This window comes from Malassezia globosa (assembly GCF_000181695.2).
Source record: "Malassezia globosa CBS 7966 chromosome Unknown mgl_sf_2.1, whole genome shotgun sequence".
In the NCBI taxonomy this organism is placed as follows: domain Eukaryota; kingdom Fungi; phylum Basidiomycota; class Malasseziomycetes; order Malasseziales; family Malasseziaceae; genus Malassezia; species Malassezia globosa.
In genome coordinates this window covers 687,405-709,953 of record NW_001849872.1, presented here as the reverse complement: position 1 = coordinate 709,953, position 22,549 = coordinate 687,405, and the positions used below count along the sequence as shown (strand labels likewise).

The window sequence follows — 22,549 nt, the reverse complement described above, 5'->3', positions numbered from 1 at the left end:
TAAAGAATATATAAAAAGCGCTAGCTTAATTCATCTCACGCAAAAAGCCACCATTCTTCTTCATACGGTACTTGTAGGGCATGCCAGCACGCAGGCGATCAGGATCATCGCGCGGCTTTGCAAAGCCATTAGATCCTTGCCCATAGCGAGGGCGTCCATTAGCCTCTCGCCGAGCTCGATCCAGACGGATCTTGCGTCCAAGTTCCGTTTCACCATCGATATGGTCTGCTGGTGCACGTGCGGCACTGTCACCGACAGCAAACACAGGAGGCGCATCTTCATCGCCAAGTTTTCCCTGTGGCATCAAGACATTCTCTTTTGTTGCATCAACCTTTTTGATGCCGTTAGGTGTCTTGAATACATGCTGGCCCGAAAGGAGATCGCGACCGGCTGCACCAAGCTCGCTCATTGCTTCGTACTCCTTAGCTTGTTGCGCCATCTCTGGCGAGAACTGCTTATCATATTCGCTCTCATATGTCTTTCCAACAGCTTCGGCGTGCATCTTGCGTCGTTCGTCTTCCTCAATGGATGGCAGTCCCTCAGCTTGACGCTCCCGTTGCTCCTCTTCTCGTTCAATCTGTGCATGCTGGTTAAAATGCTGGATATCTTCGGGGTGGGAATAAGCTTCCTCCGTCTGTTCATCAGGAGTTTTGTGGTACAAGCTTTCGTGGTGGACAAAATACTCCGACTCGTCGTCGTAGTGATGGCCGAGGGCATGCTTTCCGAACTCAGGGAATTGTGGAAGGCCAGCCTTACCACCACGCAAAAATTCCGCTCGCGAAACCACACCATCTTTGTTAGTATCAAGTCGGCGCAAAACTTCTCGAACAATCATGTCTGCTTTGCCGTCGTGGACTTCAGCATTCTGCGAGTGCTTTCGAGACAAGGAATGATGTACACCATATATGGCTTCGATTTCTGCACGTTCTAAAATGCCATTGCGGTCTAAGTCATGTAGTGCAAAGAAGCTCGCGAGATCAAACGCTCCGATGTGATGTTCTGAGGCCATGTGATCCTGCATATAGTTGTTTGGATCTTTCTCAGTATAGACCTCGCCTTTCGGTGCATTCCGTGCGACCACAGCGCCGAGAAGCGCGGCGAGCATGCATGAATACACGATTTGTTTCATGGGATGGTAATTAGGAGCCGAGAACCGATGAAAGTTGCATCATTTCATCTTCGTGTACGATTTGCCTAGCACACGGCCCTGTGTTCGTAAATAGTGTGACCGTGGTGGAGGCTCATGTACATTGGCATGCTCTATTGCCATGATTGGACCAGTAGAAATCGCGCGTTTTACACTCCTTGCATGAACTGTCAGGTGCTGCCGCGCCATGTTAAGGCAACGCTGACCGACAGCCACTAGTCTCACAACTCCTTTAGGCTGGTCCAGCCTCAGCGTGTAGAGAGAAAGAAGATATATCAATTTGCCAAATGTCTACAAGTTTTGTTTTTCGAGCGCTTGGAGCGCTACGAGGTTTGCATATATACCATTCCGTTGCATGAGTGTTTGGTGATTGCCTTCCTCGGCGACAACGCCTTTGTGGAACGCAAAAATACAGTCGGCATGTGCAATAGAAGCAAGTCGATGCGCGATAGAAATCGTAGTCCGTCCAGTGGCCGCTCGGTCCAGAGCTTGCTGTACAATTTTCTCGGAGTCTGAATCAAGGGCACTGGTCGCCTCGTCAAGTAGGAGGATCTTTGGATTCCGCACAAGTGCACGTGCGATGGCCAAGCGCTGCTTCTGGCCGCCACTCAGCTGCGTGCCTTTGCTACCCACCTGGGTATTGAAGCCGTCTGGAAGACTGTCGATGAAATCGAGGATATTGGCAGAGCGAGCGACATCTCGCATTTGAGTCTCCGTCACATCGTCTGGATTGTCAATTGCCCCCATCCGAAGGTTGAATGCAATGGTGCCGTCATAAAGCGTTGGCTCTTGCGACACCAGTGCGATATGCCTGCGAAGCGAGTTTAGGTTCAGCGAGCGCAGATCGTACCCGTCAAGCAAGATGCGTCCTCGCTGAACATCATAAAACCGCTCAATCAACTGGATTGTCGTGGACTTGCCACAGCCGCTGCTACCCACCAGCGCACAGTGTGTGCCGGGCAATATGTCCATCGACACATTGCGAAGTACCTTTATGCCAGGCCGCGATGGATACTCAAATTCGACATGTTCGAAGCGTAAGTGTCCCTCGCAATGGTCCAACACGATGCCTTCTTCTGATTGAATATCAATTTCCGGTTTTTGATCTAGCAGAGCAAACATATTCGTTCCAGCACTTGCGGCATTTGAGACATCGGGCACAAAGTTGAAGATATTCCCAGCTTGGATACTACCAAATACCACCGCTGTGAAAATCGTGAAGAATTGGCTCGAAGTGTACTCCAAACGCATAACAAGCCGGTATCCGTACCAGAAGCCAAGTGCGATGACAAAGTAAGCTGTTGACTGTGAGAGCGCATAGAAGATGTTACCCCATAAGGCGGCGTTCTTCGCGACCCTTGAGGCCTTTTGCAGCGCGGCTTCGTACCTCTGCAAGCAATCATCCTCGCGTGTCAGTGATGCGACGGTGCGAATGGCTGAAGCAGACTCGCAAGCCATGTGTGACGTAGACAAATGCACGCGTCGCACTTTGACGTCCTTCTGAACGACAAGCTTCAGACGCACAAAGCCCGCACAAAGTGTGAAGGGAACGCATGCAATAACAACAAGCGCGAGCTTCCATCCATAGATTAGTGAAATGATCGCTCCAATCAGGAGAGTTGAAATAGACTGGACGATCGCACCCATCGACACACCCACAAAGCTGTTGACTTTGAGAGTATTTTCCGCGAGAGAGGACGTGAGCGTCCCGCTGCTGTGGCCATCTTCGTCAAAGTATGACACGTCAGCACGCATGTATGCACGGAACATGAGAGCGCGAAGCCTTTGCATCAAGACGGCGGAACCTTGCTGGATCAGCGAGTTTTGAAACGTCGTTGTGATGGTGGACAAGATTGCAATGACAAAGAAATACAATGCATGGTGATCTGCAGTATGCCGCATCTGATCGCGGATAGGCTCGGGACATGGCACGCCTTTCTCGTTCTCACAACGCCCATAGTTGTCGAGTGCCAGGCCGAACAAGATGGAAAAACATGGGTAGGCAGCTCCTGATGCGCAAGCACACAGAACTCCGGGTAAAAAGAAAGGCATGATCAAATCGTGTCCTATTTTGGCCAGTCGAGCCGTGAGCTTGGTAAGTCCCATCGTGCGTTGCTTCACCGACTCGTCATAAACGCCTGTTTTCAGGCCATGCATCTTCATTACATGCGTGAGCGTACTTTCAGTTGACTGCAGACTCATTTTGCTCGGCATGCGAGAGAGCGGCTCTTCCTCAATACCAAGCCCATTCGTTATAGGCATCGGCGCACTCATAAGAGCCTGTGCATTGTTGTTATGGATCCGCTGTGTAGCAACCAGATTGGCATACACACCGTCTTTGATATCCAGCAATGTATCGTGACGCCCTTGCTCCACTATGACACCTTTTTTCATCACCACAATGTTGTTGGCATTCTTGATGGTGCTAAGACGATGAGCCACGGTGATGGTCGTGCGTCCATGAGCCGCGCGATCCAATGCTTCTTGCACGATGCTTTCACTCGCCGTGTCAAGCGCGCTTGTAGCCTCGTCAAGAAGCAAAATGCGAGGATTCTTCACGATAGCTCGCGCTATCGAAACACGCTGCTTCTGACCACCACTCAGCAATCCCGCACGCTCGCCAACAAGAGTATGATAGCCCTCGGGCAGCTGCGTAATAAAGTCATGCGCATTTGCAAGTTTGGCGGCGTGTTGGATGAGTTTGTCCTTTTCTTCCTCAGGCCAGTGTTCGTACGGCGTATGCAATAGTCCGAACGCGATGTTTTCCCAGACGGTCGTTGCAAAAAGCGTTGGCTCTTGTGATACGAGACCGATTTGTGTGCGCAGCCAGCGTATATTGAGCTCACGAATAGGCACGCCATCGAGAAACACGTCACCTTCCGTCGGTTCGTAAAAACGCTCAATCAGGGAGACAATAGTGCTCTTGCCTGAGCCTGACGGTCCAACAAGCGCAGTCGTTTGCCCCGGAAGCATGTCAAGGTTGAAGTTTGACAGAATCTTGATCTCGGGCCGAGACGGATACGAAAAACATACATTGCGCACGGACAAATGGCCCATGCAAGTCGCAGGTCGGATGCCTTCGTCACTAAACGCATCGATCTTCGATTGGCGGTCAATAGTTTCAAATACTTTACCGCCTGCTGCCTGAGCAAAACTGAGGGACTGTAGGTTTGGTGCGAGCATGGCCATACTAAATGCACCAATCAGCACAGAAAAAATGACGTTCATGACGATACCACCCTGCACCTCGCCATTGGCGACAAGCTTGGAGCCAAAGTAAAAGGCGAGTGCATAAGCAGAGTAAATACAGAAAAAGAAGGCACCGATACCGAGGCCCGACGCCATAGCGCGACGCTTACTCGCGCTAAGAGCAACGCTGTTTCTCCCTTCATACAGCTTCGCGAGATGTGCATTCATTCCGAACGCTTTGACGGTGCGGACCGTCGATATACCTTCTTCGGCAATAGACGCTGCTTTTGCCACATGCTCCAGTTCGACCTGTTGGTATTTGGATACGAATATGTTCATAAAAATGGCCGAACCAACAATGCAAGGAAGAATCGACGTCATAACAAGTGCCAGTTTCCAATTTCGCACATACGCCACGACAAAGCCAGCAATAAAAGTTGAAATAAATGCTACCATAAGAGGCAGCTTGTCACTAATGCCATCTTGGATTAGCTGGATATCACTTTGAATGCGGGTAGTGATCTCGCCAGCACCTAGCGTATCGAAGTATGCCATATCTTGGCGCAGAATAGCTCGCAGGTACTCAATCCTGATGCGTTGTGTAATGACCTCACCTGTATACACAAACACGGCCATGTACACGTAGATAACGATAAAAGAGGCGATACCAATGATCACGAGGTAGACGGCGTCTCGATTTACCATGTGGGCAGCATCGAGAAAATATTGCAGTTTCTGCTGCTGCGTCAGATTCGGATTGCTGGAGGCTAGAAACTTGTTGGCCAAATTGCCAAATAGGATCGTCATGAGTGGCTGTGCCGTGCCAGAGGCTGCACCACATATAAGACCGATCAGGTTCAAGAAACGCTCCTTGGGGGTTGCAAAGCGAAATAGTTCATTAAATTTGACAGGCTTGGGCCCCGGAGGTTTGGCAGGTTTAGATGGCACACCTAGTTTACTGTGTCGCTTAGAAGATGGGCGGAGCACCGTATCTTTCTCTTTTAGATTATCCGTCGACTGCCACGCACTGGAGGGTGATTGAGGCTCAAACGTGATGGAAGGGATATCCGTCTTGCTAGGACCTGAACTGTGACGGTAACCAGATACATAATATGGGTGCAGATCGCCGCTTTCCCAATTTGATCGAGGTGAATGAGGGTACGAGGGCTGCAGTGGGCTCATGAGCAAGTCACCACCGGTGTAAGTACGTGGCAGAGAGTCATAGCCAGGTGAGTCCATGAGTCTGTTGCTGTCGCCATCTTTCGAAGGCATATTTGAGTAGGAAAATTCATGTGTAGGGTGCTTGCGGCGTTGGGGCGTTTCCCAGGGCTGTGAGCCAGCTTGTGGCGATTGGTTGCCAAACGTGTCCACGGACATGAGCGGATTGGGCGAAGTCGGCTCAGACGTTGGATATGAAAGCAGAGGCGGCATAAACCGAAAGTCATCATTGCCGCTATACTGAAAAGACTCAAAGTGGTCGTTCGATAAGTCGGCTTGAATGAAGGGTCTATGATACCATGCAGGTGTGGCTGGTGTTTCCAAGCCCTGATATACGTTAGTGGGTTGCGGAGAAATGGGCTTTTCGGGATCATCCTTCGTCTCCGATGGGTCGGACGTCATGGCCTGACCCCATAGGATATATGGGGAATCCTGATCTGCTCCCATGGGTATGAACCCTCACAGCCAAAATTGCGTGCGCCCGCACACTAGTGTCTGTCCCACCCCGGTGTTACTAGACAAGTATATGGAGAAATAATATGTATAGACATCCAACCCCCTACGTACGAGACGCCTGTGACCCTACGGGCAAGTAATTCTGATTGGCTGGGACTGTGGAGGTGCTCGACGACGAACACGCGCTCAATGACAATTTGGACGTGGACAATTGACGTCGAGCCTCACATAGAGTGTGAAGATTCATCAACACAGGCGAATGGTCGTCAACCTCATCGTCGGTCAAGACGTGTTGATTCCAAGCATCGCGGGCAAGTGCTAGAAAATCCAAGGGTACAACGCTGGGCAAGACAAGCACATGAATGGGAGGCTTCATCTCCGTGACATCCTCACGGATAGCGAGGCGTTCCGCATGATCCAGTGCTGCCTCGATCGCATTCCTATCGCCACGTGCCTTTGCGCCAATTATCACGTATATTTCCAAATAAGCATCAACGACTGACACAGCATCTGTTCGGATGTACTTCAGACAGAATTTAACAGGCTTTGTTGTATGTGCAGGTGAATACAACTTGACACACCGCTTGGGGCCGGGCAAACCGGGCCGCCGTCGATGATGCCAACCATTTGCGTATTCCCTATCATCAAACAGCGAGAAAAATTCGTCCGTTTGAACGACCTTGTGCGTTGGTGCTAGAGATTTTGTCCATGCAATTGCGTGCTGCTGTTGTGCGTCATCACTGCCGATGCCATGCCACACCCACACGCCATGGGACGTGGATGCAACAGCACTGAAGGCTGAGCAAAGAGAGCTGGCTTCAAACGGCACTTGATCCACAAACACGCCATTTTCTTCATCGTCTTTGCGTACGATAAATAGTGTGTCCTTGCGCGCTTCCTTGAGTGATGCTTCGTCTGGAGATCCTTGCATCGTCACGAGCATGCCGCCAATCGCTCGCATAAAGGTCAAAGATTCACAGCCTTGGTGTTCTTTTGAAGGCTGAGTTCCAAGCTGCATATGCGACTCTTTCGACAACATTGCTTCCCAGTTTGGAGGCGCTGAGCGGCCCAGCCAAATATACGACGAAGCCGCGCCGCCATTTACCCATACCACATCCGTTTCATACAGCGTAAGGGGTTGTGCAATGGGAAGCCAGACGCCGTGCGCACAAAGCCGCAGGAAAGTCGTAGCTGCAAGTTTTTGTAGTTCAGATGATCCGGGCGCGCTTTCCACGGCCATCTTATCGATACATGGATTAGCCTGCGACTTGGACTTTGGCTGCAGAGATACTGGTGGAGGCGAAGGGTGCTGCTGTTGCTCCGGCGGCACCGCTTGGGCTGTGACTTTGTGTTCGCCAGACAATACTTTTGCGGCACCTTGGACTATGATGTCATGCTCAATGCTGTGCATACGTGATTCCAATACGTCCAGGGAGTCATCTTTGTATATAGGCACTTGATGAACGACAATCGGCTGTCCTCGGTCGACCTCAGCGACAACCTCATGGACCATTGCACCCGTGTATTGAATGCGTCCATGCTGGAATGCCTCGTAAGCACGCTCAATTGCATTGGCACCATCGAAGGCACCAGGAAGTGCTGGATGCAAATTGATAATTGGCACAGGCCGTTTAGGACGCTTTTCAAACGTTGGTGGCGAGCGAAGCGACGTCATATGACCCATGGCACTTAGAAATGTCTCAGATACAATGTGCATGAAGCCGGCAAGAACCACAAGGTCAGGAGCGCATCCATCATCACCTAACACATGTTCGGCCAGCAAAAGATCGTAGTCCTCACGCGTCTTGCCAGGGTTCCGTGTTTGGTATGTCTTGAGACTGTGTACACATGTAGGAATGGGCGGATCGACATTCTTCGCTCGCTGCAGTCCGTATGCTTTCATTCGGTTCGATATAACTCGCACGATTTGTGCGTTGGGAATTTCGGGCGACGTACCGCATGTGGCGTCAATGATCGCCTGAAGATTACTGCCGGAACCAGATATAAGCACCACGATACGCTTGCCAGAGGTGCTACGCTTGGGGAGAGATGGAGTGGCATGAGCAGTGCCTGATGCATTGTCTGTGGCCCTTTCAGTTTCTTTCAAAGCAGTTTCATGCTGATTCTTGGTGTCGCTCTGCGCGTCTCTGTTGCGGTCATGGCCATGTGTAGCGGAGTTCCCAGCTTCGAGTGACGTGTCCGTGATGGATGTTGGCGCTGGCTCGTTCCCAGGAGACACTACTTTATCACTTGGCTGGGATGGTTCTTCATGTTGCGTCTCTTGCTTCGATTTGTGGTCGTTGTCGTTCGTAAGTTCGGGGAACAGTTCTTTTTGGCGTTGTTCCATAAAACTGGCCATCGATCCAGGCTTCGTTAGACCAGGAAGTCTCTGATACTCTGTTTGCGACTCATCAAATGAGGAGGTGCGTCCGTCGCCGGTTAATTTGCCGAGACGAGGCGCGTTGGCTTTGCCGCCAATGAATGCACTTAGAGATTGCGGCTCACCTGATTCGTTCACAGCAGCATGGCCCGTAGGTCCATTCGGTCCACCATAGCGGGCCAAGAGGGCTTCTGCGCGGGCACGCATTGGCGCTGGCTTGTCTTCAGACTCTTGATGAGCCATTCCACACTAAATCAAACACGCTAGGACTCTCGCTCCCTTAGCGCAGCCTCTCTTTCTACCGCCTATAACGAGGTAGTAACGTGCGTCGCTAAAGTTCCTAATGGGACATTTGTCGTCACGTGGCCATGCACAATGAGAAGTGAGATGTGTCTAACCTATAGAGAGAAAACTCATACATACATTAAAATACGATTCAGGTAGTGAGAGATGAAGGCAACATCAAAATCCAATACGTCAACAGGACATTGTCCGAGTCGTCACATGCGAGCGTGTATTTCTATAATGCGCAAGCCACTTCACTCTGGATGGCTGCACTGCGCGCAGCAGTTTGTGTCAGCCATTCGATCGCGGCGTCTGCAAGCTTCTCTTGCGCTTCGGCTTTACTAACTTCAGCACGACGCTGGCTAATAGCCACGCGGAACTTTTCTTGAATGTCCCAGCTAGCGAGGCGCAAGACTTTGCGGACCTCGCGCATCGTGCGCATGCTATGCATCGTAGCAAATACATTCGAAGAATTACGCAAAAGGGCTGGGCTGTTGCCGGGAAGCTGGACAACGCCAACACCACTGCACAGCTCCTTCTTCAGACTGCGACCGACGTTGCGTGGCACGGCATTCGGCAGGTCCGACACAACCCAGGCCATGACTCCGGCACCGACCAGCAGTAGCACAGGCCCAGCCCAGCGACGCACAGAACGGCTTCCTAAAATGTCCGTCAAGCGAACGAACGCTTGTGCAAACGTCTTGGCACTCAGTGCATGTCCACCGATCAGACTCAATGCACCGAGGCCAATAGTAAAGCTTGGCGCTGAGACAGCTTTTCTTCTGACTCAGACGACACTTTGGCACGCTCTCCGCCCATTACAAGGGAGAAGTGATATGGCACGTCAAACAGATCCGTTAGGCGAACTGACACGATGTCGAGACTAACTCCCAGGCCAGCAAATGCAGTGTTCTCGTGCCTCTTGGTGAACATAGCCTCTGGGACGAACACGCGCTTTGGCAACTCCATGTCCTTTGGTAGGAACTGCTCTCCAGTGTGAGTCACGCGGTTTACAGCGTCGGCTGTGAAGTCGCGCGCCTTGGACTCGCACTCATTTACGGCAGCTTGCAGACTCTTAAGAAGAGCCTCGCGTGTATCCTGAGCGTATTGCCAAAGGCTTAAAAGCCCGGGATAAGCTGGAAGCTTCACCGATGCGTGCGCAGACTGACCTTGCCCAACCGTCTCGAGCGCATTCGAGATCGCTTCCTCCGTCGACTGGGTGATGGATGATACGACTTTGTCTTCTTCATTTTCAACGATGCGTTGGGCTTTGAGCGCATTTGACTCACATGCTGCAAGAGCTGGGCGGCTGACGCTTAGTTCACGACGTGCTGCGGCGAGGTCTTCCTTAGCCGCACTCTCATTCAACTGCACAAGGAAAAGCATATCGTTGAGTAGTCGTTCCATATACGTCTTTGCAGGTAGCAGCTTGGACTTGGTGCGACGTCGCAACAAGAATTGGTGTAGATTCGACTCGAGGGCAGCAAAACGCTCTGCCTGGTCGTTGCTGGATGCTGCATCGTTTGTCGTTTCACACATGGCACGCGCATCGACGAAATGAACAAGTTCTTCTGCTTCTTCGTACGTGCGCGGGCTCAGTTGTCGAATTTGCTCAAGAACACGGCGCCGGCATTTTTCTTTGTTGCGAATCTGGTCGAATTTGTTGACGACCACAAACACATACGCCTTCTCGTTGCTAGCATTCAGCAAGAATTCACATGCACTCAGTGTAAAGTGGTTCTCAGCGCTCACAACAAAAACAATGACATCGATTTCCTCTTCACGGGCGAACAACGCTGTGGTTTTCACACTGTCTTGGTTAAGGCCAGGCGCATCAATCAATGCGATATCGACGGCGCCGTTGTGCAGTAGGCTCTCATGCACTTCCCGCGCATTTAAGCAGAAGCATTTGAGTACGGGGGGTTCGCTTTCATCCTCTTTGTCTTCTTCTTCTGCAAAAATCGCTTCCAACTCATCAAGACTGCGTCGCGTGTACGTAGACGAGTTCTCTGCATCGTACGACGAGACATCACGCACGAGATGTACTTCCTCACGCCCATTATTCTCACGCTCCGCATCGTGAATCTCACAAAATACCGATGTACAGGGCTGCTGGTCGGTTGGAACTAGATCACGGCGCATCAGTGCGTTGATGAACGTTGACTTTCCTGCGTTCAAGTCACCAGTCACAAGAACTTTCGATTGCGTATCAATGATGCGCATACGAAGACTCTGCAGGTGTTTGAGCGAACGGCTCATCCGCTCGTCTAAAAGTTGGCCCACTGAAGACTTTTCTAAAGAGCTCACCAAAGCGCTGGCATTCTGTGTGGCACCCAACTTCAGGTCCAAGCGTAGGATGGATAGGGGCCATGTCGAGCTATCCGTACTGACCTCCTTCGAAGGATACCGAAGGATCCACTGATCCTTGTTGAATGTGCGCAAATCCCGAAGAACCGCGTTTGTGGCGTCGATGGACGCGCATAGACGATCACGTCCTTCGACAAAAATTTCCTCACAAGTCTCTGCCGTCACGCCTGCTGAGTACGCAGCCGGCATATCAAATCCAGCTGCACTCTCAGCATCTACGGACGGCTCAGGTTTCGCCCTTAGTTCAAAGTGGGATGCCATAAAAACAAACCCGTCGTCGTTGGTCAACGTAAACTTAGATTCCACACCTTCGCTCACTTGGGTGGCAAGAAAAGAACAAATTTTCAGATTTATCCTCCTGCCGGGTAGAGAGCAGATGCACTTGTCTCGTGACGGACTAGATTAGGAGATCAATCGGTAACAAAAAAATTTTAGCAAGGAAGGATTTAGTGGGAAGTAATTCCAATGCAAACCTTTGGTTGGTTAGGGCCATGTCGAATCCTTATGCGGCGCACGGCCCAGGTGAACTAACTGTGAAATTGAGACACTCCTGTCACATTGACCGCCGCTGTACGATTCAGCTTTATTCGATGCTATTCGGACTCTTAGGCACAGCACGCAATACGATCTTACCTCGGCCATATAGGTTCAAACTGGAGTGCTTTGAATCTGATGCGAACCCAATTCTTGCTTTGATACATGAGCATTGCCCTACGATATCGGGCACCAAGTCTGCTACAGCGTCTCGATGGCTTGCATCAGGGCATTTGCAGACAGTTTATACGAGTTTGATGAATACATCTAATACGGATGATATTACGTACAAGCGTAAGGTGATGATGGTCCCAGACGGTGGGATTGTGGCGTTGGACTTCGGTACGTACAGATTCAAGACCATCGTTACTCACATTCGCAGCACCAGTATCCATGGCTGAGCCCTCATCAACCGACAGCACGCCCACTGTCGTTATTCTACACGGACTTACGGGTGGCTCTAATGAGTCATATGTGCGAAATGCTATTGCACAGCTGATCAAGAGCCGTGAGGAGGGAGGTGCAGGTGTCCGATGCGTAGTTGTTAACTTTCGTGGATGTGCACAAACACCATTGACGTCTCCTCAGCTTTACTCGGCGTGCAAGGTCACAGATCTTGAGTCGGCGCTGCTGCTCCTTACGCGCATGTTCCCTCAGTCGCCTATGGTAGGGCTAGGCTTCTCGTTAGGTGGCTCGATTCTCACTCGGTACATGGGCTTGACCGGGAAAAACACCCCCCTCATAGGCGCCATACCCGTGGGTGCGCCCTTCGACTTGAGCAAATCGAGCGCATCCCTCGAGTCAACATCATTGAACAGAATTTATGCGAAGGTGCTGGGCTCTAGCTTGTACAAAATGGCCCAACGGCATGCTGACGTGCTTGCCCTGTCGCCTGATCTATGGGAACCTTTAGAGTTGATATTCCGCACCAAGATTGATCCGGACGCATCTAAACCTGTGGCAAAGCCAACTTTCGAGTCGCCTCAGTACTGTACGCTTCGATTTGTCGACCACGTCATGACGCGTGTCGCCGGTGGTCTACCCACTCCCTACGGTGACTTCCCGTTCTCGTCGGCTGAGGAGTACTACAAATCCAGCAGTCCTCAGAATACGCTTGCAAACATTGCGAGACCATTGCTGGCACTCTCCGCGGATGATGATCCAATCGTACCACTAGAGACGCTTGAGGCTGCGATTACCGGTGTCAAAAAGAACCAGAATCTTGTTCTTGCGCACAGCCAGTGTGGCGGGCATTTGGGCTGGTTTGCGGGACCTCGTGGAGAACGTTGGATCAAGCATCCCATTACAGAGTTTGTTTGTGCGTTATGTGACGCGCATGCAGCGTCAAAGGTAAATGCCTTGGGCAAAGGGTTGGGCACGGGCGGCCCTCAGGCCAGCGCTTGGAGATGGCGTTCAATCGACAAGCGCTCGGTTCAAGTAGAGGTGCTACCAAAGTCTCAAGTTCCATCCGTGCTTCCCCAGTCTCTTCGTGCTGCTTCCGAACCAGATAATGAACTAAGCAACGAACTCGTTTGGCTTCGTTCTCAAGTATTGCCACATCTTCCTTTGCGCCATCCGAACGATTCACCGGCTAAGAGACAAGACATTCCGAAAGGCCGCATGCTCTCGTTGACATTGGTATGTACTCGTATATGCGGCTATTGTGGTTGGCATTCGTTCATAAGGCTAACGCGCGACCTGCCACAGCATTCCGACTCAATCCGTCCAGAGGTGGGCTTTATCGAATTGCCAGATGACGTTCGTGTTGGTACGTACATATATCATTTGGACATCTGTCGTGCATTTCTAATGCGAACAGCTGGAAATGGGTGTCTCGTGCATAACCTTGAAATGTCCCGGATCCCCAGGGTAGACACGGAAGCTTCAGATGCGAGACCAGATCACTCCCAATAAGTCATTGCTGACTGAGAGTCCAATGTTGCAGTAAACCTTAACATATACAGCCGTATTCATCCCATCACCGCGTAACACTCAGATACGGCAGGACTGTCACATTGTTTCCAGCCCCTAGAAGCAAATGATTTGTGTAGACATAGTTTCTAGCTCACCGACACTAATGTTCGTCTAGAAATGCTACTGACGCAGGGACAGAACCCGCAGCAGCAACATATACGCTGATTACTACGTATTGAAAGCGTACAAGGGACAAAATAAAGCAAGTACACATCCGAATGCGTGACATCGATCGCACCACACAAGGGTTCATCTCCGGTTAATCACCTACGTACATCACGAACAGAGGTGCATACTGTACAGTGACGCCTTTTTTAGAATAGCATGTCAAGCGAGGACAAGAACTTAGATGAGGCCAATGCGGTTCGACACATCGAGGGCATCCTGGTCAGGGGTCAGACGAATGAATGCCTTCTTCTTGCCATCAGGGCGAATGAGCGTGTTCACCTTGGCAGCTTCCACATCGTAAGCCTGCTTGAGAGCCTGCTTGATCTGGCGCTTGTTGGTCTTACGGTCAACAATAAACACGAGCGTGTTGACGTCCTCAATCTTCTTCATGGCGCTCTCCGTGTTCAACGGGAACAAGAGAGTCTTGCAGGCGTCCGAGCGCTGCAGGTGAGGAGCACTCTTACGAGGGTATCGCGGGTTGCGCGCAAGACGGAGCGTCTTGGGGCGGTGGAACGAGGGCGAAGTGCGCACCTTGCGCACACGTGTCTGACCCGAGCTACCCTTCTGGACGACCTTCTTCGCGACGTTGGCCTTCCGCGTAGGGAGGTTCTTCTTCTCTGCAGGTGAGAAACGCGTTAGTATCTACCAAGATCAAGTACCGAAGCTGGCAAAACTGCGCACTTGCAACGTGCGGAGGGTCGTCACCAGCGCCTATTATCAACGTACCTTGAGCCTGCGACATGATCGTCAGCGGTTGTGTGGTTAGCGAGTCTGTTCGGCAGACTAGGCAGTGGGTGCCTTGAGCTGTCAGTGCACAACTAAAACATATCACGTGATTTCGATGATTCATGTGATTTCTTTTAGTTTTGGCGCGCACCCTTGATCGATTGCGGCAACGAGAGGTCTGGCATAACTACATAATGTGGAGGTCTCGCTTATGATTGTGTGTTGGTCTAGGAACAACCTGATTGCATTATAAAGCTGGCGTGTACATGAAGACATTGTTTTGACATGCCACTGCTAATGTTAAGGGTGCTCGAGCAAGGTCTTCGGACATTACTCTATCTGGACACCATAGAAGACTGTTGACCAAGGCTGGGAATTCATCTTGTGATGAATCTGGTCCTTGCAACGCCAAGATAGGCTCTGAATAATCCAACGACCACAGTCGCACACGACGATCATCTCCTGCGCATGCTAGAAGCCGATGCGTGGGATGTACTGCAAATCCCTTCGACCGAGTCAGTTCACCCATCGCTTTTGACTCTTGAACATACCAATCCTTGCATGAACTGATTCGTATGTCCGACATATGTTCGTAGTGGCGCATCATTCATGCGTGCCAAGTCGCCCATCACCAAGTCGCCATTGGTATACGCAGCTAGAAACAGGGTGTCATCCACAAATTGCACATGGCATGTAGCTCCTTTTGATACAAAAGAAAACTTTTGTCCAGATTGCCACGTATGTTCATGGTCCGGGCTAAGTGTATGAACTCGACCTGACCGCAATCCAACCAGCACATCCGTGCGATGTAGCGTCACACTCATGACATCACTTGGAAAGGCCACCGTGTGGACGTGTGGTTGTGTAGTACTGCATGCACCTCTTAAATGAACGGTCACCAAATGTAAGAATCGACCAGCGCCCACAGCCACCAATACCTCAGGGCCGTGCTCCGTCAAAATATCAGTGGCCCCAATGCACCGAACATCTTGTTGTGGGTTAGTGCTTGGATCGCAAATAGACATGAACACCGGTTTTCTACTCTTTGACGTTGATGCAATAGTGAGCATCCATCGCTGAGTTACAGAGACTTCAATTAGCAGCTTGGACGTTTCTGTAAATGTGTACAAAGTTCTCAACGCTCGAGACACAATCATGAGCTGCTCCAAGCCTTCATGCACGGTAAATAGCGAACGTGCAAAGTAGTCGTCTGCGCAAAGGCGGGACGGTGGTTCATTTAGTCCAACTCCTTCAATGCTAAACAAATAAAGTCAATATGATTTGGCAATCCAAAGAAAAAGTACAAACCAGAGAAGCTTTCCATCTTGCGTTACCAGTGCGAATGCTAACGTATTACCTTGTAGAGGACATGGCTTCGTCTTGTCAGCTAGCGTACGCGTATGCACGAACCAAAATCCCGATTGGCATATTCGAATCGCGTATCCATGAATGGATGGGGATCGAACTATGCAAGCGCAAACGTTGTGCAGCCTGTAACGATACGTATCTTTCCGAGTTAGCAAGGTCCATAAGCTCCTCTTACATACTTGCGATACTGAATCGCAGACGTGTACCGGACGTTACCGGACGATAATCCAGGTTGAACAATCGTTCGATGGGCTCGGGACTGTGATGATGACCTCTGTAGATGCTTTGTACTGCCGGCTCGTGAATTAGACGCCTGAGCATGAGTTGGTGGTTTTTGCGACTGCTTGAAGAAGCGCCGTTTTCTAAGTAACCATGAGCCAAGAGCGACAAGTCATACACGTACACAGGGTCCCACACAAACCCAGGCAGAGAGAATGGTGGTGAATCAGCCATGTAGAAGAGAATTCAATCTAGCGCTCGTGTGTCGCATTCAACACTATCTCAGGCTTAGAAAGGATGGGCTAGTCACACAGATTGAACCGCGTCGCGTCGCGTTGAATGATAATTTGTAAGATTGTACATTATCGTAGCCTCCGCACAAGATTCAAGGCATTGTGTGTTGTTTTCTATGTATAAATAGGATTAGAACGTTGAGTAGTCCAATACGTATATGCTCGGATTACTTTACCATGCGGCTCCAAAGCCCATTACACAAAGGCATCACTTCATGACCGAAAGGCCTAAATATCAAGACTTCTTTGGCCTTGTTGAAGCATAGAGCTTGGGAATATAGAAGCAAAAAAAAACCAACTAGAACATAAAAACTCGTAGATGCAAAGCAGAGACAGAGTGCAGTTCCATACCACCAAGCGAGACGATCAATCGCTGCCATGCATCGATCTTTTCATATGGTACACAAGTAACTGTAGACAAATGAATACATTAGCTTGGGGCCGGCGCAGCAGGGGCGGCACGAGAGCTTTGCGGAACTAGAATCCTCCGGCGAGCATTGACAAACCAATTAGAAATTTGACAGATGTCCAAGCCAGTAAAGTCACAAAATGCCCGCTTCTCTTCTTCTGTCGGATACGGATGGTCGGCATGATCGAGAAGCCATGTCTTTAGCATGTCAGTAATATGCTTGGGCAACTTCCCACCGCGTTTGGGCGGAACAGGCTGCTCACTACTGTTCGCCATCTGGTACTGGTTCTTGGGGGTGAAAAACTGGGATGTATGTTGATCATGAGAGAAGCCGGGGGGCGCCGGTTTGATTACACTAGGATATTTCAAGCCCTCCGTGTCATGTACAGGAGACCGGTCTGACGAGGTCGAGACTGAATGTCCATGTGCATCATTATCCGGGGGACGAGATGCAGTCGAAAATGTGGCTGGCATAGTTGCAGAAGGCGATTTGGGTCCATGTGTGCTTGTTTCATCAGACAATGTCTTTGAGACTGAGGAGTTTGCTGAGAGTCTTTCTTGAGGAGTTTGGAGTAACGTGGGTCCATTGTGATAGAAAGGATGTTGATGCCATTCATCAAAAGGTGTACCAATCGAGTCTTTGAAAGATCCTGGATAACCACGATGTGAATTTTCTGTCCAAGACATATACTGTCGACCAGGCATACGCGAGTATCGAAGATTGGGCCGTCTGAATTGGAAATCAGCGCTGAATTGATCTGTGGGACGGAACGAACGATTCCACGCATGCGTGTAGAGGGATGGCTGATACGATAGACGACGTTTGAGGCACTCTATGCTTTCGTCCATGTTTGAATCATTAAAAGCAGATGTTCGAGATAAACACCTTGGGTTATCCCAGTTTTTGCGTTCTGTAGATGCATACGGGTGCATGCGACGGGAAACCATGTCTTGATAAACTGGAGAAAACACACGGTGAGGATCCGGTGCGAATCGTGTTTCATGCTCGCGCGTAAAGGAGCTAGGGCTATCAAGCAAGTTGCGCATCTGATAACGACCTGCATTACCTCGAAGCAACCCACTTTGAGCTGAACCAGCGTCTGCCTCTGTGGAACCGATGTCCCTCCCAAAAGAGGTATTGTAATTATTGGTGAATACAGGGAGGGAATTCGACTTGAATAAAGGCAGACGGCTCAAGGGAGCGCGAGATGGATACTTATAGTGAGGCGGCAAAGGACGCGGCGTATCAATCGGTGGCAATCGGCACTGGTTCGAAGGAGAGCTCGAAGAAGGAGCGGGAGCACAGTTGGCCCCGGTATGGAACTGGACCTTGCCCGTCTCTTCATGTGGGAGACCTTGCGATGATGATGCAGAAAGCCTCTCCACATCCAGTCTAGGAGCTCCTTCTTGGCTTTCCTGCTCACCCCCCATGCGGATGCACAAAGATAGTTTGATAAGTCGTAGGACCAGAGAGGGTCAAACCTTGTGAGAAGAAATCGAATGGATCAGGGATTTGCTTATCCGATGAAGGCCGGGCCTGATTTCTTTGAAAAAATATATGACAGCTGGTACAGTGTTAACATTTCTTTCCATGAGAATTTCCTGCGTCATTGACTTTGAACCCCTGGTTGCTGCCACACCAAGCCACATGGTGTCGGTCCTGCGTACAAACATGACTGTGTAAACCTACTCTTTGCGCGCTTTGGCCAATCAGGATTAGAATAGGATATATTGGGGGTATACGATAGTCGATCGACTTGCAAGCTGACTTTTGGTATTAGGTGTAATTATCATGTAAATAACCAATCGCATTATGTGAAGGGGGATCCATAGGTCTATCTCCTGCACGATGAATAAGGACTTGCTGACAAACCTCTGCGGCTATAGCTGCTGATGCTTATTCTAAGATGCACGTATCGGAGTAGTCGAGGGAAGAAGGTACGAAAAAAAAAAATGCATGAATTGCATCATTAACTCGCTCCGCAATGCGAAAAGTCAAAAAGACTATTTTTGACTATTCTAAATATATCTCCACATGTGCAAATGCTTTCATCAGTCCGGCTCTCCCAATCATACTGCGAATATGTTACTTCTTGCTGCAATCCAACCCGGTATGAATTCGAAAATTATGCATCGACCTAAAGGGCTGTGCGTTATCAGAAGTAGCTTCCACGTAAGCACATTATGATCATCGCTCTCGTCCAGTCACAGACGATGCATTGAGGAAGGGCCTGTGTCACTTCGTTGAGATTTGGTTCGCATGTTTGCTAGTCGTGTGCCTCGTGCAATTGGTAGAGATGACGTTGACGAGGAAGACGTTGCTGGTAGCCTTGTTGTATTGACACCGGTGTTACCCCGGGTTGTTGGAGCTAGTGGGCGGGCTTGGCGTGGTGCTGCCGTTCCGTTTTCTACTCCAGCCCCTCGTGTAGCCGACGTAGAAAGCGATCCGATACGCGACATTTTCACAGCATTCCGTGGAGGAAGTTGTCGCCGCACTGGCACGTATGGCTCTTTCTTAGGAACACTACGTGTCACACGATGCTTCATGATATCAGAAGTGTCGGTATGATGATGCATGACAGGCGGTTGTCTAGTTTCTTGTGTCTTTTCTGGCTTTGATGTCGAAGGCAGTGAAGTTTTGCGACTTGACGGGTCTTGTTGTTTAAGTGCCGAGGCAACTCTCTTACGTGCCTCGCTGGGCTCATTTGCCAACGTTCCCTGACCGGGAACATGCGCCATTATAGGCACGGTTTCTGGAGTTGGACCAGTAGTGGGGCTAGTGATAGGACCGTTAGCAGTTACCACCGTTCTTTGGCTTGGTGGCATATTGTGTGCACGCTGAAGAGAATGACGATCATCTTCACAATGGCCGGTCTCTATCATTGTCCATGCACTGCTTAGACTCACATCAGACACTGGTCGTTGCTGCTGCTCCTGCTTGTTCATGAAGTGGCGGAAGTTTCCCATAGCAGATTCCATCGGAACCACATACTTCGGCTCGGCAAACATATGCTTAAGGTCCCGCATATCCGGCGTCTGTGGTACATGACCCGAAGCCTGTCGCGTTTCTGCTTCAACCAGAGAACCAGACAGTACTGACGCATCTTGGCCCGACGTTGTGACCAGCAAAGTCTTCGGCTCCACATTCAAGTCTTGTACGTCATGGCTAGCGTCAAAGAACTCTTCTTCATGATCCAGATGCAGGTCTTTGGATTGCTTTTCATGGCATTGCTCACTCTGTCTTGCGTGGTCTACTTTCGGCATCATTTCCGTGAGTATGCGCTGTTTGCGCCATCCCTCCGTGCTGGATAAGGGACTTGATGCAAGTGCTTGTTGTATTGCCTGTTCACTCTGTGTATGCCGTTCAAGCCGTGAATGCTTTTCATCCTCTTGATGCTGATGAGACTCCACTGGCTTTGAAGCTGTCTCCTTGTGCGACTCTGTGCACACGAGTTCTTTAGCTGTAGCATTTTCGTCTGTCAGTTTGCTCACATGGTGTTGATGATTATCTTTTGGAACTTCAAAAGGACAACGGATCTTCTCCTTCTGTTCCTGAGTCAGTGCAGACTCTTCATGACTCGGTGATTCGTCAGTTGCTTTCCAAGCATGACGCTGTGCCTCTGGCGCTGATGTTTCGCCGGACTCGATTTCCTGTTTCAACTCTGGCACGTCAATTGGCTGCTGTACTTTCTTTGAAGGCGACAGTAAATCCTTGAGCCAAACCCAGGACGAGCGATGCTTCAACGCTGGCACTGGCCTTCGAGGTGACGTCGGATCAGCACAAGAGAGGCGACGCGTGACGACAGGCTTTTCCATCCGTCTTGCCTGTGGAGTTAGAAAAGGGGCAGTATTAGGACGTTGCAGAGAAATCGCTTCCGGTGACTTTGGTGCGATTTGCAACTCAAAGCTGGATTCAACTTCCGCTTCATCTTCTTCATCCGAGGACGTCATCATCATCTCGGATGTGTGTCTTAGGCTCAGGTCCATGTCTTTCGAGCCCGTGGACGTAGGATATTGTATTGGAGGAGTTGACTTCGGTGGCGTCGAAGGAGAAGTAGGAACATTAGCGGAAACAGGAGATAATGGCACGATGGGATATTGAGAGCTGCGCTTCAGCAAAGTAGCCGTGCGCAGGCTGACTTTACGCGTCTTTTCCGGCGACCACGTAATTGGCATCGCAGATCGACTGGTCAGAGATGATGACTGTGGGTATCTTGACGTCGTCAATGGCGTCGACGAAACAGGTGGTTGTGCATCTTGCTGAGCTTCTTCAAGGGCATCAAAGCACAATGTCAAGTCGGACTCGGGTCGCTCGAAGGGCATTGCACTAGATTGGCTAGATTCTAAATTTTTGTGCTCAGGATTGGGTGTGTGCTGATCCGAGGCATCCTGCATAGGAAGCGGACTTTTCGTTTCCGAGGGAACATGCGTATCAGTGGATAGCTGGACTTGATTGTTACTCGTGGGCTTGCTGATACTTGTCATGATATCTTGCCCAGGCAGCTCGGATGGAGCGAGCACTGGAGCTGAGGAATCTGTTTCATCGGACGTGGATGGCTGGTTCCAGCATGACGGACGGGCTTGTCCAGACGCATGGCTCATGTCGTCTGTTTCCATGCTGTCGTTTGCTTTTTGGGATTTGACCGGGAAAGCAGGACTTGTCGTCAGTTGGGAATGAACTTGCTCAGTAGACCTATTCTTGACGCTTTCATTCAGGGAATCGAGTGCCATCGTTTTATCGGAAGACTCCGACGACGTTTCATTCATGGCATCCGCATTTGCATTCTTTTGGGGAGCTTCATCTGGATCTGATGTGGAACGTGCCATTAGCGATGACTGCACACTTGCGATGCCACAAGAGTCGGAAGAATCGTTGTTCTCTGAGTCACGCGAGGGAACAACAGGTTGGCTGGGCCCTTCGGGAATCTCAGTATCTAATACCTCCTGCTTTGATATATTGTAACTGGGACTTCTTTGCGTTGCATGACCGACCTGAGTGGAAGTAGAGGCATTTATACTGTTTGGCTTAGCGGGTGAAGATTTGTGCTTCGTAGCCTTGGGTGTACCAGGTTCGGTTTCAGATGATTTACTAGCTGCACTGTATGCACGTAATCCTTGTGCAATTTGGGCATCGGGGGTCGTGCTCATCTGCGAGATATGCGCCTGCTGGACGAGCGGAATGGGTCGCTTGGCAAGTTGAGGTGTCCATGCCGTGGGGAGAGATGGCATACTTGCACGGGCCCTGAGACGTGCGCTCTGACGGCGCGGTGTAGTAGGCGGCGACTTTGCCAGCGCTGCTAGACCAGCCGTCGCTTCAGACCTAGCTAGACCCTCTGTCATTAGTGGTTTGGGCTGTCTTTGTATATATGAGAATAACAATGTATGCGCAGAGATTTTCACTTTGTCGCCATTAGCTAAATGAATGCGCTTGCCATCGGACGTATTTGGTTTCATGTGTACATCATTATGCCAGACACCATTTGACCCAAGCACATGAAGAACAGCATCATTTTCTTCACAAAACTCGATCGTACAATGCTGACGACTCACATCCTCCAACAACAGACGCACATCGTTTGTCAAGGCACGGCCCATCGTCGTCGTAGTCTTGTGGATATTGTATCTATGCATCTCTTTGTTATCCTCAGAGAGCAGCTGAAGTACACCAAGAACTGCATCGCTTGGAGCAGAGCTGCCTCCGTTCCTAGACGGCATTATTCTGCAGGCCAGTGTGGTCGCCACAACGGACACGAGAGGGCTTGATGAATGGTGTGTTGGTTGTGCTACGAAAGTCACCTCCACGCATCCAAACATCC

General features: G+C 50.3%; 9 protein-coding genes across 9 annotated transcripts; 1 reads left to right on the top strand and 8 right to left on the bottom strand.

Annotated features, from left to right (window-relative positions):
* Positions 1 to 25: 25 nt before the first annotated feature.
* MGL_1154 (uncharacterized protein) lies at positions 26 to 1,129 on the bottom strand (the record flags this gene model as incomplete). The annotated part of the gene is made up of 1 exon (XM_001731834.1): positions 26 to 1,129. The coding sequence occupies one exon, from the start codon at positions 1,127 to 1,129 to the stop codon at positions 26 to 28; it is 1,104 nt and encodes a 367-aa protein (XP_001731886.1).
* A 309-nt stretch (positions 1,130 to 1,438) lies between these two features.
* On the bottom strand, positions 1,439 to 6,001 carry MGL_1153 (uncharacterized protein; the record flags this gene model as incomplete). Its single annotated transcript, XM_001731833.1, has 1 exon — positions 1,439 to 6,001. One exon carries the CDS (start codon positions 5,999 to 6,001, stop codon positions 1,439 to 1,441), a length of 4,563 nt encoding a protein of 1,520 aa, XP_001731885.1.
* Positions 6,002 to 6,113: 112 nt separating this feature from the next.
* On the bottom strand, positions 6,114 to 8,633 carry MGL_1152 (uncharacterized protein; the record flags this gene model as incomplete). Its single annotated transcript, XM_001731832.1, has 1 exon — positions 6,114 to 8,633. One exon carries the CDS (start codon positions 8,631 to 8,633, stop codon positions 6,114 to 6,116), a length of 2,520 nt encoding a protein of 839 aa, XP_001731884.1.
* A 277-nt stretch (positions 8,634 to 8,910) lies between these two features.
* MGL_1151 (uncharacterized protein) lies at positions 8,911 to 9,276 on the bottom strand (the record flags this gene model as incomplete). Its single annotated transcript, XM_001731831.1, has 1 exon — positions 8,911 to 9,276. The coding sequence occupies one exon, from the start codon at positions 9,274 to 9,276 to the stop codon at positions 8,911 to 8,913; it is 366 nt and encodes a 121-aa protein (XP_001731883.1).
* A 131-nt stretch (positions 9,277 to 9,407) lies between these two features.
* Positions 9,408 to 11,303, bottom strand: MGL_1150 (uncharacterized protein; the record flags this gene model as incomplete). The annotated part of the gene is made up of 1 exon (XM_001731830.1): positions 9,408 to 11,303. One exon carries the CDS (start codon positions 11,301 to 11,303, stop codon positions 9,408 to 9,410), a length of 1,896 nt encoding a protein of 631 aa, XP_001731882.1.
* A 530-nt stretch (positions 11,304 to 11,833) lies between these two features.
* On the top strand, positions 11,834 to 13,608 carry MGL_1149 (uncharacterized protein; the record flags this gene model as incomplete). The annotated part of the gene is made up of 3 exons (XM_001731829.1): positions 11,834 to 11,918; positions 11,959 to 13,344; positions 13,541 to 13,608. 3 exons carry the CDS (start codon positions 11,834 to 11,836, stop codon positions 13,606 to 13,608), a joined length of 1,539 nt encoding a protein of 512 aa, XP_001731881.1.
* Positions 13,609 to 13,895: 287 nt separating this feature from the next.
* MGL_1148 (uncharacterized protein) lies at positions 13,896 to 14,460 on the bottom strand (the record flags this gene model as incomplete). The annotated part of the gene is made up of 2 exons (XM_001731828.1): positions 13,896 to 14,335; positions 14,445 to 14,460. The coding sequence occupies 2 exons, from the start codon at positions 14,458 to 14,460 to the stop codon at positions 13,896 to 13,898; spliced, it is 456 nt and encodes a 151-aa protein (XP_001731880.1).
* A 2,294-nt stretch (positions 14,461 to 16,754) lies between these two features.
* Positions 16,755 to 18,164, bottom strand: MGL_1147 (uncharacterized protein; the record flags this gene model as incomplete). The annotated part of the gene is made up of 1 exon (XM_001731827.1): positions 16,755 to 18,164. The coding sequence occupies one exon, from the start codon at positions 18,162 to 18,164 to the stop codon at positions 16,755 to 16,757; it is 1,410 nt and encodes a 469-aa protein (XP_001731879.1).
* A 774-nt stretch (positions 18,165 to 18,938) lies between these two features.
* Positions 18,939 to 22,448, bottom strand: MGL_1146 (uncharacterized protein; the record flags this gene model as incomplete). The annotated part of the gene is made up of 1 exon (XM_001731826.1): positions 18,939 to 22,448. The coding sequence occupies one exon, from the start codon at positions 22,446 to 22,448 to the stop codon at positions 18,939 to 18,941; it is 3,510 nt and encodes a 1,169-aa protein (XP_001731878.1).
* Positions 22,449 to 22,549: the final 101 nt, after the last annotated feature.